This window comes from Tamandua tetradactyla, chromosome 12, assembly GCF_023851605.1.
Source record: "Tamandua tetradactyla isolate mTamTet1 chromosome 12, mTamTet1.pri, whole genome shotgun sequence".
Taxonomy (NCBI): Eukaryota; Metazoa; Chordata; class Mammalia; order Pilosa; family Myrmecophagidae; genus Tamandua; species Tamandua tetradactyla.
Window position 1 is genome coordinate 35,198,608 of NC_135338.1, and position 19,300 is coordinate 35,217,907.

A 19,300-nucleotide genomic window follows, 5' to 3' on the forward strand; every position below is an offset into this window, starting at 1 on the left:
TGATACTTATCTTTGTGTGCCTCTTATTGTCTATCATTTCCTTAAGAACCTGGTTCATTTTTTCCATCTTTCTTGCCATTTGTTCTATTGTGCTGTCATGGTTGGGGACAGGTGTCAACTTGGCCAAGTTGTGGTACCTGTTTATCTGATTGGGCAAGCGCTGGCCTGTCTGTTGCAATGAGGACATTTCATAGGATTAGGTCATGATCACATCAGCTACATCCACAGCTGATTCCATTTGTAATCCGCCAAAGGGGAGTGTCTTCTGCAATTAGTGATGCTAAATCCAATCATGGGAAGCCTTTTAAGGAGGACTCAGAGGAGACAGGTTCCATTTCTGCTTTGGCTGGTGAGCCTCTCCTTTGGAGTTCGTCCAGGCCATCCGTCGGAGTCATCGGCTTCGCAGCCTGCCCTGTGGATTTTGGACTCTGCGTTCCTACGGTCACGTGAGACACTTTCATAAATTTTATATTTGCAAGTTTTCCCTGTTGATTCTGTTTCTCTAGAGAACCCTAACTAATACATATGCACTCTATTTCAATTGCCTTGTCTTCTAGCTCACTTATTCTTCCTTCTGCTTCTTGGATATGCTATCGTGTGTCTCTAGTATGTTCCTAATTTGATCTACTGTATCTTTCAATTCTGTGAGATCTCCCATTTTTCTTTTTATCTTTTTGAATACTTACTTATGCTCTTCTAGTATCTTCCTAATATCCTTTATTTATTTATAAATATCCTTGAGTAGTTGTTCTGTATTATGTGTCTCCTCCAGAGTTTTGATTTGGTTGTTAGGCTGGACCATTTCTGCTTGGATCTTCACAAACTTCATGCTTTTCCATTGTGTTTGGGGCATTTGATTATCTTAACATGGTTATTTTGCAAATTGGTTTCCTTCACTCATCTCAAGTTTTATGTTTATTTGGTTTTGTGTTGAAAATTTCCTTTTGCACTTAGTTTGTCAGTTACTCCCTGCCAAATCAAGGTCCAGATTTCATGTAGGGGATACAGTTCAACTTGAGAGTCTATTAGAAGATAGGCTGGGATGCATGGGTGCTTCAGTGTAGAACACTATGCAGAAGAGCTGGGCTCAACTCCCAACCCATGCACTCAAAAAAAGAAGAAGAAAGATAATAATAAAATAAAATAATAATATAATAAAAATATGAAAAAACAATATGAAAAGCATACCTCAGCAGCAGTAGGTACCAGAGTCACAAGGAGACACCCCAAGATATATTGGGAGTGGACTCAGACTGGTGCCCACCAAAGGGAGAGAAACTTTAAGAAAAAAAGAAAAATAATAATAATTAAATAGAATAATAAAAATGTATAAAATAAGAAATAAAAAAATCAAATATAAAATATATGAAAGAAAAACAATTATAATACTAACAAAAGTATATAGAAATTTTATTTTAAAAAAGGGAAAAGGTAAAAAGAATAGAGGGTGTGGGGGAAAGCCTAGGGAGATAGGGAGTTAGGCAGCCTGCCTGCATGTACCCCTTCTCCCCAGCAGATGGCAATCCCAAGGTTCCTCCTCCCCTCAGGCTCCCCCCTCCCCTACTGTGACAGGCAACCTGCACTTATGCTTCTTACCAGCAGGTGGAGCGCCTGAGGCTCCTCCTCCCTCAGGCCTGTCCCTCCCAGACTGCAGCTGTTCAAAGATGGCGTGCTCAGCGAGGGGGTTGTTTCTGGCTCTTGGCGGCAGGATGGCCATCCTAGCCCTCAGGATTGGGAAGTTGACCTGTGTCCGGGGGGCAGCCAACCCCCAGCACCTGGCAGATCCACCAGACATTGTGCCCTTGGGCCACTACTCACAGCACACAGCTGAGCAAATGTTCCCCTTGCCCGGAGGTCTGGCCCCCTGCAGTGGACAGTTGGGTCTGCCTCGGGGCTACCCATGGGCGCTATCGACTACAGACCTGTGCGGGGAGTTTTCCCCAGCTGGCAGCTGGGACAAGCTGGAGTGGTGTGACAATCAATACCCACCCATCGCACCTCCCCTAACGACACAGTCCACTCCCAGAGGAGGTCAGGGTCAGTTGACCCACACTGCTCTCCCTGTCCCAATCTCCCCACTCTCTCTTCCCCAAAGTATCCTAAAGACCTTGTTTGTTTGCTAACACCCCAGGACCACAGTCCCTCTCCTATTCTCCTTATCCCTTATCTCAGTTCACTCTACTCCACCTTCTTCACGGAAGTCCCTTGATAGTTTGATTTTAATATGCCACAGTATAGGTCTATCTGTGTTTAGCCTGTTTGGAATTCATTGAGCATTTGGGTGTGAATATTTATGTCTTTTGTTCAGTTTGTGATGTTTTCAGGCATTACTTCTTTGAATAGTCTCTCTGTCCGTTTTTCCCTTCTTTGGGACTTCCATGCTTGATGGTGTCCCCTAAGTTTCTCAGGCTCTGTTCACTTTTCTTCATTCTTTTTTTTTGCTCCTTAGATGATTTCAATTGTATTATCTGCCAGTTCACTGATTCTTTCTTCTGCCAGCTCCAATCTGCCATTGAACCCCTATAGACAATTTTTTATTTCTGTTATAATGGTCTTTAGCTCCGTTTGGTCCCTTTTCATAAATTCCATCTCTCTATTGATATTCTCTTTGTGTTCATCTATTATTTTCCTGATTTTCTTTTATTCTTTGTCCATGTTTTCCTTTAGCTCTTTGAGCATATTTAGGATCATATTTTAAAAGACTTTGTCTGGTATGCTCCAGGTCTTTTCCTTGTTTTCAATGGTTTCTAATGATTTAATCTTCTCCTTTGTCCAGTCCACCACTTCCTATTTCTTTGTGTGTTTTGTAACCTTTGAACCCTGGTCATTTTGATATTTTAATATGTTATTGACGGAATTTAGATGCTGAGTTGTCTGTTCCTTCAGCTTATATCCAGCTAGATTTTGGCAGAGCTTTCCCAGAATGCCAGGAGCTAACAAAAAGAAGACAAAGAAAATACTTTTCCCATTCTTTGTGATTGATCTGTTTAAGTATTCTCCTTCAGGACTTATCCATATAATGAGTTCAGAGTATAGCTTCAGGTCAAAATATAGGGGCCTTTCTGATCCTTTCTGTGCATGTATCTTGTCTTGGGCATGTATGTGTGGCCCTAGAAATTCCCCTGTTTACATAGTTCTGAGTGACCCTTATTCCCTAGGAAACAGTTTACTTTAGTATATAGAAATCCCAAGTGTTCTAGTTCACTAGCTGCATGAATGCAGTATACCAGAAACGGAATGGCTATTAAAAAGGGGAATTTAATAGGTTGCTAGTTGACAGTTCTAAGGCTGAGAAAATGTCCCGGTTAAAGCAAGTCTATAGAAATGTTCAATCTAAGGCATCCAAGGAAAGATACGTTGATTCAAGAAGGCCAATGAAGTTCAGGGTTTCTCTTTCAAGTGGAAGGGCACATGGCAAACACAGAGTTTCTCTCTCATCTGGAAAGTCAAATGGTGAACACGGTCAGGGTTCCTCTCTCATCTGGAAGGGCACATGGTGAACATGGTGTCATCTGCTATCTTCTTCTCCTGTTTCATGAAGCTCCCCGGGAAGCATTTTCCTTCTTCATCTCCAAAGGTCACTGACTGGTGGGCTCTGCTTCTTGTGGCTATGTCATTCTGCTCTGCTCTCTCTGAATCGCTCTCATTCTCCAAAATGTTTCCTCTTTTATAGGACTCCAGAAACTTATCAAGACCCACCCAGATGGGTAGAGACATGCTTCTACCTAATCCAGCTTAACATGATTAAATCACATCTCCAGGGAGCTGATCTAATTACAGTTTCAAACATACAGTACTGAATAGGGATTAGAAAAAATGACTGCCTTTACAAAATAGGATTAGGATTAAAACATGGCTTTTTAGGGTACATACATCACTTCAAACCAGCACACCAAGGGCTGTGATTGGATTGGCTTGCATCACATGGCTACCTCTGGAAGCAATTGCTGTGGACAGGGGAATGGGGAACTTTGGCCAGGTCTGAATCACGAATCAACATTAGTGATCAAAAGGATATGGAACTAACATTTGTAATTTGGCCATAATCACCCCATTGGAATAAAGGAGGTGGGGAGCAATTTTCCAAGAAAGTGAAAGGGGCCTGGAACCAGAAGGAAAGGGATGCTGGGCAAACAAAAACAATAGATTTCCCCTTTGCTTCCTAGCATTTATACAAATATGAAGTTGATTGAGACAGTGCTCACAGTAAACACTTCATATAATGCCTGGAATAGAATAAGTAACAGATCAATATTTGCTTTTATTGAATATCTTAGTGCAGAATTGAAAAGGTTAATCTGTCGGAATTAGAGTTGAAGGTACCAGCTAGATAGAGGTTCAATAATTCAGGTTCAAATTAATAAGGACCTAGTTGGGGCATGGCAAAGGGTGCAGTCAGTAATAATGAAAAAGGAGATGTGCTTGCGAGACATTCTGTTGGGTGAACCAACAAAACCAGGTGCCGGAATAGATACGTGGAGATGAGAGTGGTATAAATATAAAAACTTGTGAGTTTAAATTAAACCCTGGTAACTGAGATATTACCGGTACCATTGACAGAATTAGAGTACCCAGCATTATGTAGTGATTAGACAGATAATACTGTCAGTTTATTAAATGTCAAGTTTGAAACAATGGCTGAACAGTAAACTCAGAAAGGTCCTCTCAAAAGCCAGAGAGAAATTGGAACCAGATGTAGATGTTAGAAATCATCCTTACAGAGCTACCTGCTAGAGCTGTTTGTGGCTAAATTCTCCAGAGGAAAGTCGAACATCAGAGTGCAAAGGGTTGAGAAAGAGGAGCCGATGGAGGAATCCAAGGAGGCAGCATTGAGAGGGGCCTGGATATTCCAGTATCTCTGAGACCTCTAGGACAGAGCCAAGAGGATGGGAATGACTGATGAGGTCAAGTGCTAAGACATGATTAAAAAAAATTTCCTGTGAATAATATGTTAAACTGAATCATTTTCATGTGAATATTACCCTGTAGTGCCCCTTAGCATATTTAAGATGCTTTCATATAAATTATCTTATTTGGTCCTTACAACAATCCAGTGAAGTATACAAGTTACTTCCATATTACAGAACAGGAAACTGAAGCTAAGAGAGATCATGATTTTCGTAAGGGGTGCATGTTGGTTGGTTTTACCACGGAGAGCCAGCTGTTAAACATTACTAGTACACCAACCATCATTCCCCCACCCCCACCCCCAGTGAAACAGAATGGAATAGAAAGAAAAATATCGGGATCCATCTGCAGTAAAGATCAGTATTGTTTTGTGAGACTTTTGTTTAAATCATAAGGATATTGTGTGTTCATTGACGACGTAAGATGAATTTTTTCTATGCTTTGCAATCAAAACAAGTTGGAAGTGTCTGGAGTCATTGAAAGTCTGCTGCTGTCCTCATCGTTACACAAAGAACGTATCCTTGTCTCCAGTGCCCTCTTTGACTCGATACTGCATCTACTATAGGAGGAACAAGAATGAATTTTCGACAGACTAGAAATAACAGCTCTAAAATAGAGGAAATTCCTCTTGTATCAAGAAGTCTGTTCTTTTGAACTCAAAACTATATAAAAATCCACTCTTAAACCCTTCCAAAGATTTTCTGCAGTGAGCATACATTTGTTCTATAATCAGAAAATAATCATTTTTATTAAATCTCAAAGGTTAAAAGGCTAGTAAATAGCAGAAATTATATTAAAGCCCATATCATTGTTTTGCTCTACTACTCCTTATTACCACAGCGCACTATAAATAATTTTTCTTAAGAAATTTGAGAAACTTCATGAAATAAATCACTTTCCTTGTAATAATTTAGTGGTTTCTTTTATAAATCCAGATTTTTTAAGTACATATATCAGATATGCTAAAGTAGGTTGTTTCAAAACTAGCATAGTAGATAGAACATAGAATTAAAGACCAAGAAGTTTGATTTAAATCTGACATGCAATTTATAAATGATCATAAAAGGGTATTAAGTTATTAAGTATCCTTATTTTTAAAAACTTTTTGTCAAACATGTTTAACGGTTAAAATACCCACTATCGAAATGTAGTTACAATAAAGTAGCATTTTCCACTGAGTGGCATTCAAAAGTCATTCAAATAGAGATTTATATTTATCTGTTCCATGATGTAATTTTATCATCCTCATATTATTGGTTTGCTGTAATAAGAAAATGAACCAGAATAAGGGTAACAGGATTTACATAGGTTTACAATAGCTAAATATACTTTCAGAATTGAGTTCTATATATTTTTCTTAGAACAAACTATTATTGTATAAATAATATATTGTTTATTGTATAAATCTCTTTAGTTCTTTATTGTAGAATTCCTCAAAACAACATTTTATTAAAATATTCAACATGTACTCATTTGCAAATAGAAAGCACATCTTCTTCAATAGATGGACACACAAGCCTATGATGGTTTTAGATCTACAAATTGAAACACGGGCTACACTACTTATTGGAAATTTCGAAAAGAAGGCTTTCTGGGAAGGCATGAGAGCTCAGTGGTGCTGCTGTGTTCAGCCAGCTCCCTTCTCCCATGTGGCTGCATTTCAGAGTTGCTCAGGGGCTGCCTTTGCTCTGAACAAACCCCTGCAGCTGTGCCCAGTGCCTTGTGTCACCCAGGCAGGGTTTCATGAAATGGATCTAATGCTCTTGTGCCTGTGTTATTCATTCCTACATATTGGAGCTGTGCCTGGAGAAGTGAGGGGGCAGCAGGTTGGCCCTCACTCCCCAGCTGTCTCTTTCTGCTAATGTCACTCAGGATATAAATAAATTGATTCATTCACTTCCTTTCTTATCAAACCAGAATGCTGTCAGAAGATACCAGGGCAACCCTGACTGGTTGGCAAAGCTTTAGGAACAAATATAATAGGTGTGCTTTTTAAAGTCTTTGCATTTAGGACAATTTTTTAATTGTTTTTCATTTTATTTACCTTACTTACTTTAGACCTTGGAGCAAGAGAAATAGCTCCAGTAATACTTTCATACTGTTAGAGGTCTGTTACTTCTTTACTGGCAAGGAAGCCATGATGAATTATTTTTTGAGCTGAAAAGCCCTAAGTCAGATGATCTCGTGGGAAATGTGCATCTCTTTCCTTCAGGCAGCTGATGGAGAGTAGGAGCTCTGGTCTGGAAGTGTGCATTGCCACTTATCACACTGGGCCTTCTGCTATTTGTAAAAGCATAGGTTATATTGTTAGTTGGAAGTTTTTGTTACTTATAGGGTGACACTGCTATTGATAATTTCCCACATTGGTCAATTAAATATTTACCAAGCAGCTCCTATGTAAATATTTACATGGCAAGATGCTGGGTTCTCTGGATCATGTGAAGATTTGTAAGACATTGTCTCTGCACTCTGCACTCTGAGTAGTGTAACAGGTGAAATAAGCAATACGTGCAAGACAGTGTAGTTGTGCTACCCACTTCACCCACCCCTAAAAAAAATAAAGAATAATTTAGATAGTTTGAGTGAATCTCTACCATCCCTCTCAGGGACCAATGCTCCAAAGTGACCATGGAATGTGAATATACTGATCCCTCAGTAGTTCTCCCCCCCAGGTGCCTCTCATAGTGCATTTTACCTTGGCTAATGTTGACCACCACACTTAAAAACAGACATTTTTCATTTATTGTGACCTTAAACACAGCCAGGTATTTTAATCTGGTGCTAACTGAAGAAAAACAGTCTCTTTCAAGGCTGGAAGAAAAACTGGGTTTGTTGGACTCCAAACCAAAATAATGTATTTTACAGAAGCTTGAAAGTTTTTAAGGTATAGTAGTTTGGAGTCATATGCACCCCAGAAAAACATGTTTTTTGTTTTGCTTTGTTTTTATTTTTTATTGACAAAACATAACAACATGGAAACACAAACATTCTTAACATATGAACATTCCATTGTTGGTATATAATTAGTGACTCACATAGTTGTATATTCCTCACCATGATCATTTCTTAAAACATTTGTATCACTCCAGAAAAAGAAATAAAAAGAAAAAACTCATACATACCATACCCCTTACCCCCCATTGACTGTTAGTATTTTCATCTACCCAATATATTTTAACCTTTGTTTCCCCTATTTTTTTCTATACCCCTTACCACCCCCTTTCATTGATCACTAGTATTTCATTCTACTCAATTTAGTTTAACCTTTCTTTCCCCTATTATTTATTTATTTTTAATCCATTTGGAAAAACATGTTCTTAAATTACCTGTGTGTGAATACATTGTAAGTAGGACATCCTGATGAGGTTACTTCAACTAAGGTGTGGCCCTACACAATCAGGATGGGTCTTAATCCTATTATTGGGGTCCTTTATAAGTGGAATGAAATCCAGACAGAGACAGAAAGCCACGGGAAGCAAAAAACTGAAGGCCAACCAGACCCGAAGGGAAGGGAGAGGCCAGGAGAAGCCACAGTGTGCAAGCCATGTGACAGAGGAGCCCAGGACCAAGGATCAGGGGCAGCCAGCCCAGAATACCAGTCTTCAGGAAGAAAGCATCACCTTGATGATGGCTTGATTTGGACCTTTGGCCAGCCTCAAAACCCATGAGCTAACGAATTCCCGTTCTTTAAGCTAATCCATTGCATGCTATTTACTTGAGCAGCCAAGGAAACTAAAACATAAGGGTAATTTTGATGATATTTTATATTTGTGTTACTTATTGATAAATGCCAATTGACTGTAAAAATAGTGTGATCCACAGACATTTGACCAAAAAGGAAGAATTTCCAGGTTAGGACATCAAAGCAAAAAAGAACACAATGGATTAATTTTAATGGCTGGTTTTTCAAAATTCAGCCCAAAGCAGTTGAACTGTGATCATGGCCACAGAGGTGGTGAGGGGGAAAATGCAGTATTATCGTTGTCCTGTCACCTTTTCTACTCTTAGAGTTAGCACCCATCACCAAACAGAAGTGTGGATGAAGGCAGCCCTGGACCAGAATTATGGCAGGGTGTAAGAGATGACAGGCAAATTCCAAGGTGTGCATAGTCTCGTGGAAGACTCTTCCCATAAAGATGGAACCCAAAGGGCTATATTCCTCAGATAACGGTCAACTAGAAATAAACCCTCCCCTCTCACCCTACCTTTACTCCTCAGGCACTGCAAAGAAAATTGTCTCTCTTGAAACTTGGTGCTGAGTGGAGGAGGGTGGAAGAATCTCTCCTGATAATTTATAATCACATGCTGGTCCTCATGTAAAGCCTGGGCATGAATTCACATTCCCTAGGTAGTCTAAAAAAGCTACATACTGAGAATTTACTTTAACGTAGCCCCAAGTTATTAGTAGACTGGCACCGCAAAGAATCAAATACAAATTCTCCCTGAGGAATCCCCCTTCCACTCAAGCCACAAAAATTTCCCATGGGTAGAGTTCCAAGAAAATATGAGATCACAGTTTAAAATTATAGAACAAAGAAGGAATCATGTCACCATGAACAAGGCCCAGCAAAAAAAAAAAAACAGTAACAGTATTAGACCTGCAAAGACTAAGATATTATAATTATCAAATTATACAAATATACTTTTTCTTATATATCTAGAAAAATTAAAGAAGGGAGTGAAAATATTGCAGGATGAAGAGATTAAAATTATGACCAAGCATATTTGAAAATAAACTAAATAGTACTTTTAGAATTGAAAAATATAGGTTTTTTTTTAAATCAATAAATTGATATTTCTGTTGGTCTCCAGTGTCTTGGACCAGGTAGAAGAAAAAGCGAAAAATTGTGGAACTGTAACCCATGCCAAGCTTTAACATCTGTTCTATAACTACTTGTTAAAACATACTTGGAAATTAATTGCTTTTTGTATATATATATATATGTTATATTTCACAATAAAAAATGTGTTAAAAGATGGGGAAATGAAATTATCTAACAACAATAGCATGAAAATCAAGAGGACAGGATGCTCAGCATTAGAGAAGTCTAACTTAATAGTATATAATGAAAAGTAAATATATTAACTTAAACTTAATATAGATAAATGCTAACTAAAAGAGTAGAAATAAACCTTCTAAAGCAATAGAGAAAAGATGGAATAAAAAAAAGAATAAATCCACAAAAAAGAAAACACAGAAAAGATGGAACAAATAAAAAGCATACTTTAAAGACATAGAAACAAAAATGTTAGTGATTATAAAAAGATAAGTTGGCTAAATTTTCCAATTAAAATCAGAGACTGACTCATTCATTCAGCAACTATTTACTGAACATCTGCTATGTGCCAAACGCTCTTCTAGGTACTAAGAATACGACACAAGCACTGAACAAAATAGTCAAAAATCCTTAGTAGGAAAGGCAGAAAACAAACCAAATAAGTAATATCAACAGTATATCAGACAGTGGGAAGTGATCTGGAGAAAAATGAAACAGTGAAAGGAGGTAGAGAATAGGAGTGTCACTGTTCTCTTATGGTGCTCAGGGAAAGTGGCATTTCAATATAGACTTGAAGGAGGTGGGGGTATGAGCCCTGAGCAGTGTGGGGAAGGGAATTCCAGGCAGAGGGAACAGCACAAGCACGTGCCTTGAAGGAGAAATGTTGCTGCTATGTTTGGGAAATCCAAGGAGGCCAGTGGGGCTGTTGTTTCAGGAATAGGGTGGAGAGTGGGAATATATGAGACCCAAGAGATAATGGGGGTCCAGATCCTGTGGGACCCTGGAGACCAATGAAAGGACTATGGATTTCTTCTAGGTGAAGTAAGAGCCATCAGAGAGTTCTGAGCAGGGGAAATGCATGACCTGACTTCAGATTTCACTGCCAATTACCATGTCAGGCAGAGACGAGGTAGTAGCAGTAAATGTAGGGAAAAATGGTCGCCCAGAAATGGGCCTATTGCCAGTCTGGATTTTAAAGAATCCAGCTCTTAGGCTGAGAGAAACGTAGATAAAACATAAGCATACAGAAAGGATTAAAGAGAAAGATTGGGAAAAGATATGTGTGCTGGTTTGGAAGCCATGTTTTAATCTAAATCCCATTTCGTAAAGGCAGAATAATCCCTATTCAATACTGTATGTTTGAAACTGTAATCAGATCATCTCCCTGGAGATGTGATTTAATCAAGAGTGGTTGTTAAATTGGATTAGGTGACAACATATTTCCACCCATTTGGGTGGGTCTTGATAAGTTTCTGGAGTCCTATAAAAGAGGAAACATTTTGGAGAAAGGAGATTCGGAGAGAGCAGGGAATGCTGTAGCACCACGAAGCAGAGAGTCCTCAAACCAGCAACCTTTGGAGATGAAGAAGGAAAATGCCTCCCAGGGAGCTTCATGAAACTGGAAGCCAGGAGAGAAAGCTAACAGATGATGCTGTGTTCACCATGTGCCCTTCCAGCTGAGAAAGAAGCCCTAACTGTGTTCACCATGTGCCTTCTCACTTGAAAGAGAAACCCTGAACTTCATCGGCCTTCTGGAACCAAGGTATCTTTGCCTGGATGGATGCCTTTGATTGGACATTTCTATAGACTTGTTTTAATTGGGACATTTTCTTGGCCTTAGAACTGTAAAACTAGCAACGCATTCAATTCCCCTTTTCAAAAGTCATTCTGTTTCTGATATATTGTATTCCAGCAGCTAGCAAACTAGAACAACATGCCAGGAAAATGTCAACCGAAACAAAACTGATGTAGTCATATTCATCAGACAATATAGATTTTAAGCAAATGAAGAAGGTCACAACATTATGGCAGAAGGTTCCCCTCTTCAGGAAAGTATGACATTTATGAACTTGTACCCACTGAATAGGATAACCTCAAAATATAACAACATTTTTGTAAAACAAAATAAAAAGAGAAGATGAAAAATAGCCCAGTGTATGTGTGTACTTGATAGAAGGATACCAAATTGTTCATTCAAAATGGTGACCTGGAATGGGGGTAGGGGGATAAACCTTTTGTTGGCTTGTTTTAACTAGGATATATATAGGTTTTTAAAATTGAATAAACAAAAAAGACTTAATTATGAAAATATATTGGGCAGAATTAACCAAAAAAGAGAAATAAGCAAATCCACCTTAATGTTGGAATGTTTTAATGTAACTCAGTAATTCATCAGTCAAGCAGTTTGAAAACCAGTAAGGTTTTAGAAAACTTGAACCACACAATTAACAGACTTGTTCTGACACTCATATATATATAGACCATCATACCAACTAACTACATAATACACATTCTTTGCAAGCATCCATGGAGTATTTCCAGAAATTGACTAAGTGCTAGACCTTAAATCAGATTTCAAAGATCATGTTCCCTGACCACAGTGCAATAACAGAGAGATAACAAAAAAAGCTTCATATGTGTGGAAATGAAGAAAGTGTTAACTCATCATAGAAAATCGTGATATAATTAGAAAATACTAAAATTGAATGAAACTGTTGTTTATCAAAACCTATGGAATATAACTAAAGCAATACTTAAAAGGAAAATTTCTGCTTACAAAGGGGAGGAAGAAGACTGAAAACTAATTATCTAAGCAACTGACATAAGAGGTTAAAAAAAGAACAAAATAAATCCAAAGAAACTAAAAAATAAAGAAAAATTAATAAAGATAAGAGAGGAAATTGATGAAGTAGAAAATAAACATGCACTTGAGAGGAATGAATTGGAACATTATTATAGATGCCTCAGAAGTTAAAACAGATAATAAATAGATACTGTGACTAACGTGCTGACACGTTTTTAAAACCGTGGTGAAATGAATACAGTTTTGGTATTAATAAATTTATAAATACCAAAATTTGAGTAATAGTTTACTCGAGAAGAAATATAAGTTCCACATAGTTTTATGATCATTAAGGGAATGAATCAAGAACAAAAATCTCCCCAGAAACAGAACACCGAGCTTTTATGGTTTAACTAGTAAGTCCTACCAAACTTCCTAAGAACAAATATAAACTATATAAATCCTATATAAACTATTCCAGGGTATAGAAAAAGAGGGAACACTTCCCAACTCTATTATTAATATTGAAATCTGATAATAGTCCCCCACCCCGAAGAAAAAGTTCCAAGGCAGTCTGAAATGTGGATATAGGTGCAAAAGTCTTGACTAAAACGAAAACATCAGCAAACTAAATCCAGCAATTAAAATTTTTAATGTTTAAAAAATACATTACAATCAAGTTATATTTCTTCCTGGGATTCAAAGTTTGCTTAATATTAGAAAATCAACTAACATAATTTACTACAAAAACAGATTAGAGAGAAAAAAATCATTTGCTCCTCTCAATGGATATCAAATGAACATTTGAAAGATTCAATATCCGTTCATGAGTTTTCAAAAATTTCTAGCTAACTGAGACGGGAACTTCCACTACCTAAATATAAATAATAAGGTATCTCTACAAAAAAAAAAAAAAAAAAAAAAAAAAAGCTAACAGTTAACATCACACTTTTAATAGGGAAACTTAGGAAGCATTCTCCTTAAGATGAAGAGCAGGACAAGGAAGCCCACTGTCACTGCTATTGAGTGTTGTACCAGAAGTCCTAGTTATGGTTAGTAAAGTAAAACAAGAAAAGGAATAAAAGAAGGATCAGAAAAGAAGAAACAAATCAGTATTATTAGATAAGGCATTTGTCTGATTGAAAACCCAAAAAGAATGTTCAAATAAATTACTAGTTTTATAACATATTTTCCAAGATGCAAAATCAATTCTATTTCTCTCCATCAGCAACAGACAGAGCATGTGATTATAGAAAAGATACCATTTACAGAAGCTCCAAAACATGTAACATACTGTGCTAGTTTGAAACTGCTATGTACCCCAGAAAAGCCATGTTCTTTTAATCCTAATCCAATCTTTGGGGTGGGCCTGTTGTTTAGAGTGGAACCTTTGATTATATCACTTCCATGGAGATGTGACGTACCCAATTGTGGATGAAACCTTTTTTTTTTGATACAGCTCAAAACTTTAATGCATAGCAAAGGTACACGCTTGAAGGAAGATGGGCATTCTCCAAAGGAGGAGAAGCCTGGATGAGAGCCCTTTGGTCAGGTATTTCCAAGGAGATGTGACACACCCAGTTGTGGGCATGACATTTTGATTAGATTAATTCCATGGATATGTGGCCCCCCTGTTTAAGGTGTGTCTTGATTAGTTTATGGGAGTCCTTAAAAGAGCTGACACAGGCAAACATATTTAGAGCTGACACACGCAGATGTTTGGAGATGCAGAGGAAAATGTCAGAGGGACCCACAGGATAGGTAAGAGCCATTTGAAATCAGAAGCCAGGAGAGGTGCCCCACAGACATTGCCATGTCCCTTCCCATGAGATGCTAAGCTAGCCAGAACCCAGAGTTTTGCCCTGGAGAAGCTAAGTGAGGGCCCACGGACACTTAGAGAGGAAACCACTGGAATCGGAAGCACAAAGCAATGAAACGGCAGTAAGCACCTTAGATGACAGCTGTGTGCCTTCCCAGCTAACACAAAAACTCAGGACCATTTGGCCTTTCTTGAGTCATGGTATCCTTCTCTGGATGCCTTAGTGTGGACGTTTTTAAGGCCTTAGAATTGTAAACTTGTAACTTAATAAATCCCCATTATAAAAGCCATTCCATTTCTGGTATATTACATTCCAGCAGCATTAGCAAACTAAAGCACATACCTAGAAATAAATCTAAAAACAAATATGTAAGACCTAAAAAATATGAAAAATTTAAATATTTTAAAATTATAAAGCCTTATTGAGAGCCACTTTATAAAAGAAAGAGATTAATGTAAAGATATACATGTTGATGGATTAAAAGTCTCATGTGGTAAAGATGTCAGTTTTCCCCTAACTGATCTGTAGATTTGAGGAGGTATTAGTTGCTTGTGTTTTGAAACTTGATGAGCTGATTCTAAAATTTCTTTGGAGGAAAAAAGGGCAAAGAATAGCCCTTGTCTTCCTAAAGAATGGTCATGAGAGTTAGGGGAACGATGTATGGCTTGCCTTACCAGATTCCAAGAATTATTATCAAGCTAAGCTAATTTAGAGAGCAAGGTGTTGGCACAGAACAGAGACCCTCACAGATATGAAAACAATTTATGATGGAATGACATTGCAGTTAAAGGACGAAAAGATAGACTTTTCAATAATTAATGCTAGGACAATTAGTTATTGTATGGGGGAAAATGAAATTAGGTCTTTACATTGCACACAATTTCAGGCTGGATTGAAGACTTAAATGTGAGAAACAAAAGTGTAAATCTTTTGGAAGTTACATACGACAATATCACGATGACCATGTTGTAAGAGAACTAATTCTTAAATTAGAACCCAGAAGTGCAGTACATGAAGTTAAATATTGACAAAATTTGACTTTGTTGAAACTAAGAATTTCTGAGATACAATAAAGATACTGTGGGATTTTTTTCATAGTCCTTATCTGTTAGAGATATTTTCTGAGGTATTTATGCGTGAAATGATGTGTTATCTTGGACTTGCTTTTAAATACTCCAGAAAAAAAGAATGTAGGGAGAAAGATTAAACAAGAATGGTAGAATGTTGATAAGCTATATGATAGGACATGGAGGTCTAGTATACTATCTTTTATTTTTTTTTAATTTTTTTCAAACTAAAAAACTTTTACTAGAGAAGTTGTGGTTTTATAGAACAAAAACATGCATAAAATACAGGATTCCCATATACCTCGCCACCACCAACACTTGCATTGGTGAGGAAAATTTACAACTGCTGCTAACACCTCAAAAAGTATTTTTTTAAAGAAACCATTTTTCTGGTGACTGTATGTCTTGGATTTCCTGCTTAGTTTTAACATTTTCAAAAACTCATTTTAAAAAAAAGTCACTTAAGTGTGTTTAAGTGCTATTTAATTTTTATTTCTTAATGGGGCTTTCCTTATAAATTAACAAATTATAAACCAATTTCTTCTTATAAAAAAAAGGAAGATTCCATAAGTAAAGTGAAAAGACAAGCCACAAATTAGGTGAAGATGTTTGTAGCATATAAAACCAAAAATTGAATATGCAGATATGAAGCAAAGATCCTCTAAAAATCAATAAACAGTTTCTTAGATATGACACCAAAAGCACAAAGAACAAAAGAAAAAATAGGTAAACTGGACACATCAACATTTAAAAATGTTTTGCTTCAAAAAACGCTATCAGTGGCAGGATTCTCACCTGCAATGCCAGAGACCCTGGTTCAATTCCTGGTGCCTGCCCATGACAAAAAAAAAAAAACACTCTTAAGAAAGTAAAATAAGGGTGGGCCACGGTGGCTCAATAGGCAAGAACGCTTGCCTGGAATGCCAGAGGACCCGGGTTTGATTCCCAGTACCTGCCCGTGTATTAAAAAAAAAGAAAGTAAAACAATAACCCACAAAATGGGAAAATTTTGTTGCAAAGCGTATATCTGATAAGGGACTTATATCTAGAATATATAAGGAATAAAAGAAAAGACAACCAATTTAAAATGTGCAAAGGACTTAAATAGACATTTCTCCAAAGATGATGGCCAATAAGCACATGAAACAGATTCTCAATATCATTAACCATTAGGGAAACACACATCAAAACAGCAAGATACTGTTTCATACCTACTAGGATGGCTGTAATTAAAAGATAGACAATTACAGGTGTTGACGTGGATCTGGAGAAATTGGAACCCTCATTCTGTTAGTGGGAATATAATATAGTGTGACTACTTTGGAAAACAGTTTGACAGGTCCTCAAATGGTTAACATAGACTTACCACATAATCCTACAATTCTACTCCTGGGTATATAACCAAATAAATGAAAATATGTCTACATAAAAACTCATGTTAGCCAGGAGATGGAAACAACGCAGATGTCTGTCAACTAATTAAAGGATAAATTAAAGGTGGAATATCCATACAAGATTATTGTTTAGCCATAAAAAAAGAATGGACTACTGTTACATGCTACAATATGGATGAATCTTAAAAGCATGCTAAGTAAGAAAAGTCGATTGCATAGGATGACATATTGTACAATTCTATTTATAAGAAATGTCTACCATAGTCAAATGTGTAGAGATAGTAAGTAAATGAGTGATTACTAAGATTGGAGAGATTAGAGGTAATGGCCAAGAGGGTCCAGGGCTTCTTTTTGGGATAATGAAAATGTTCTAAAATTGATTGTAGTGGTAGACATTCAACTCTGTGGATATACTAAAATTATTGAATTATACACTTTAAATGACTGGATTGTATAGTATATGAATTATACCTCAATAACACTGTTTGAAAAAAATCAGTGCAACAGCTCATATGAAAAATAGGCAAAAATATGCCCAGGCATTTCACAGGAGAGGAAACATATATGCCCAATAAATACTTAAAAGATGTTCAACCTCATTCCTTATCAGGAAATACGAATGTAAAACACAATGGGATGGGTGGGTCACGGTGGCTCAGCAGGCAGAGTTCTCACCTGCCATGCTAGAGACCTGGGTTTGATTCCGGGTGTCTGCCCATGCCAAAAAAAAAAAAACACACACACACACACACACACACACACAACACAATAGGATACCATGGTGCAAACCATTGTCCACTTTCTTGCTTGGCAGAACTCTAAAACATTAAAAGATAATGAAGATGGGGGGAAATGGGGGAGTTCATCCACTGCCAGAGAGGGTGTGAATTTGTACAACCATTGTGAAAATGATATGGAATTATTTGGAGAAGTTGAAGATGCAAGTATTTATGCCCCAGCAATTCCACTCCTCAGTGTATACCTAGAGAAACTCTCTAATTGTGTAATGAGATCACACAGAAGAACAGTCACAGCAGCACTGTAAAATTCAAAACCATCTAAAATTGAACAATCTATTATTAGGAATGTAAGCATATGTAGTTGTCAAGCTTGTTTTTAAAAAGCAAACAATGGGAAGAAAAATACAAAATTTAGGAAAATGAAAATGGGAAGGGATTAGGAGGGTCTCAGGGGATTCAAGGATAGTAGTAGTTCTTTTCTTAGTTCTTTTTCTTAAGCCAGTGGTGGGTATGTAAGTGTATATTGTAGGGATGGGGGAGGCAGGGTAAAATACTATCTTTCAGCCCCTAACATTGAAGGGAGATTTAGAAAAATCCAGAAACATACATAGAATAGTTTTTCCATGTAATTCAGTAATGAATGCTAATAATGCTGACTCCAAGTTTCCAGGAAAGTTAGCATGTTTAGTATCTTCTAAATAAGGAACAAAAGGGATAACATGCTTTTCTCTGGGGGGCGGAGGGGGGGTAGAAAGAAAAGTAAGATAATTACACACAAAAAAGAGGCAGCCGCAGGGGAGTAGTTTGTTTTAGAAAGCTTTCCAATAAAAATGGTTACAATAAAAACTTTTGTACTTCCTAGTGAACTTCATCTATTTGTGCCACAACTTCTCTGTTCTTCAGTGATGCTGAATAAACCAGACATTGCCGTAAATAAGTAAAACCTACCCCCTCATTTCAGTCACTTAGTGGTTGACTTTGTCTTTTCAGATCCTGCTCACACGAAAAGATGAGCCACAAGCACACGAAGGGAGAACCTTTTCACTCTTCCTGGGTGCATGACTGAGCGTGAAGCCTCCACCAGCGCTGTAATGGGTCCATAGTACTTTTGCTGCCTCGGAGTTCCCAGAGCCTTGAAGTGGAAGTGGCAGTAGGTTGTTGCCAGTCAGCCGAGCCAGACTTTTACTGGGACAATGGGAAAACAGATCAGCTGGGTTCTGATGGAACTTGGCAGTGGAGACATTCAACTGATGCATTCTATATCCTATCAGAGCACACGTGTATCTTCTACCTTCCTTTTTACCCCCACCCCACCCACCTTAGGCCTTCTCTGTCCCTCTCCTGCTACCGCACAGAGATCATATAAAAGAGGCTCTTTGGCTATTTGCATTTTGCTTCCTCTTCTTTTCCAGATTGCAGTATTAAGCTCTATTGTCTACAAGCCTAAAACCCCAAACAGTATTGTCTACCAAAGTTCTTCGTTCCTTTCCAAAGGGTCTGGGGGAAAGGGGGAGCATATCACAGGGGGCATTCTCCACACACATACTCCACAGAGTGGAGGCACAGCTGTGGGCCGCTGAACACAGGAGCCAGGGGAAAGGCATCCTTTGGAATTACTGATTTCTAAGATTAATAAAGTAATCCTATTTTTCTTTTCTTTTTTTTCCATTTACTAATTTCCCAACAATCAATATCCACAAGCAAGACTGAGACGGACCCCAAATTTTCATTTTATTTCATTGCTGGGCATGTTTTTAAAACTTCATTTTAGAAATGTGAACGATAAAAGATATTTATTTTGACGTTTTGTT

At 37.6% G+C, this 19,300-nt stretch overlaps 1 protein-coding gene across 6 annotated transcripts in view; it reads left to right on the plus strand.

The window, feature by feature from the left end:
- Nucleotides 1-19,146, plus strand: part of TTLL5 (tubulin tyrosine ligase like 5) — a 445,087-nt gene extending 425,941 nt beyond the window's left edge. For 5 of the 6 annotated variants that reach the window (XM_077123107.1, XM_077123108.1, XM_077123112.1 and 2 more), the window contains one exon: nt 18,480-19,146. In XM_077123107.1, coding sequence (XP_076979222.1) covers nt 18,480-18,551 — 72 coding nt within the window. In that variant the 3' untranslated portion in view covers nt 18,552-19,146. The remainder of the gene's footprint in view (nt 1-18,479) is intronic. The other variant, XR_013160369.1, reaches the window with a different exon arrangement.
- The last annotated feature ends 154 nt before the right edge of the window (nt 19,147-19,300 follow it).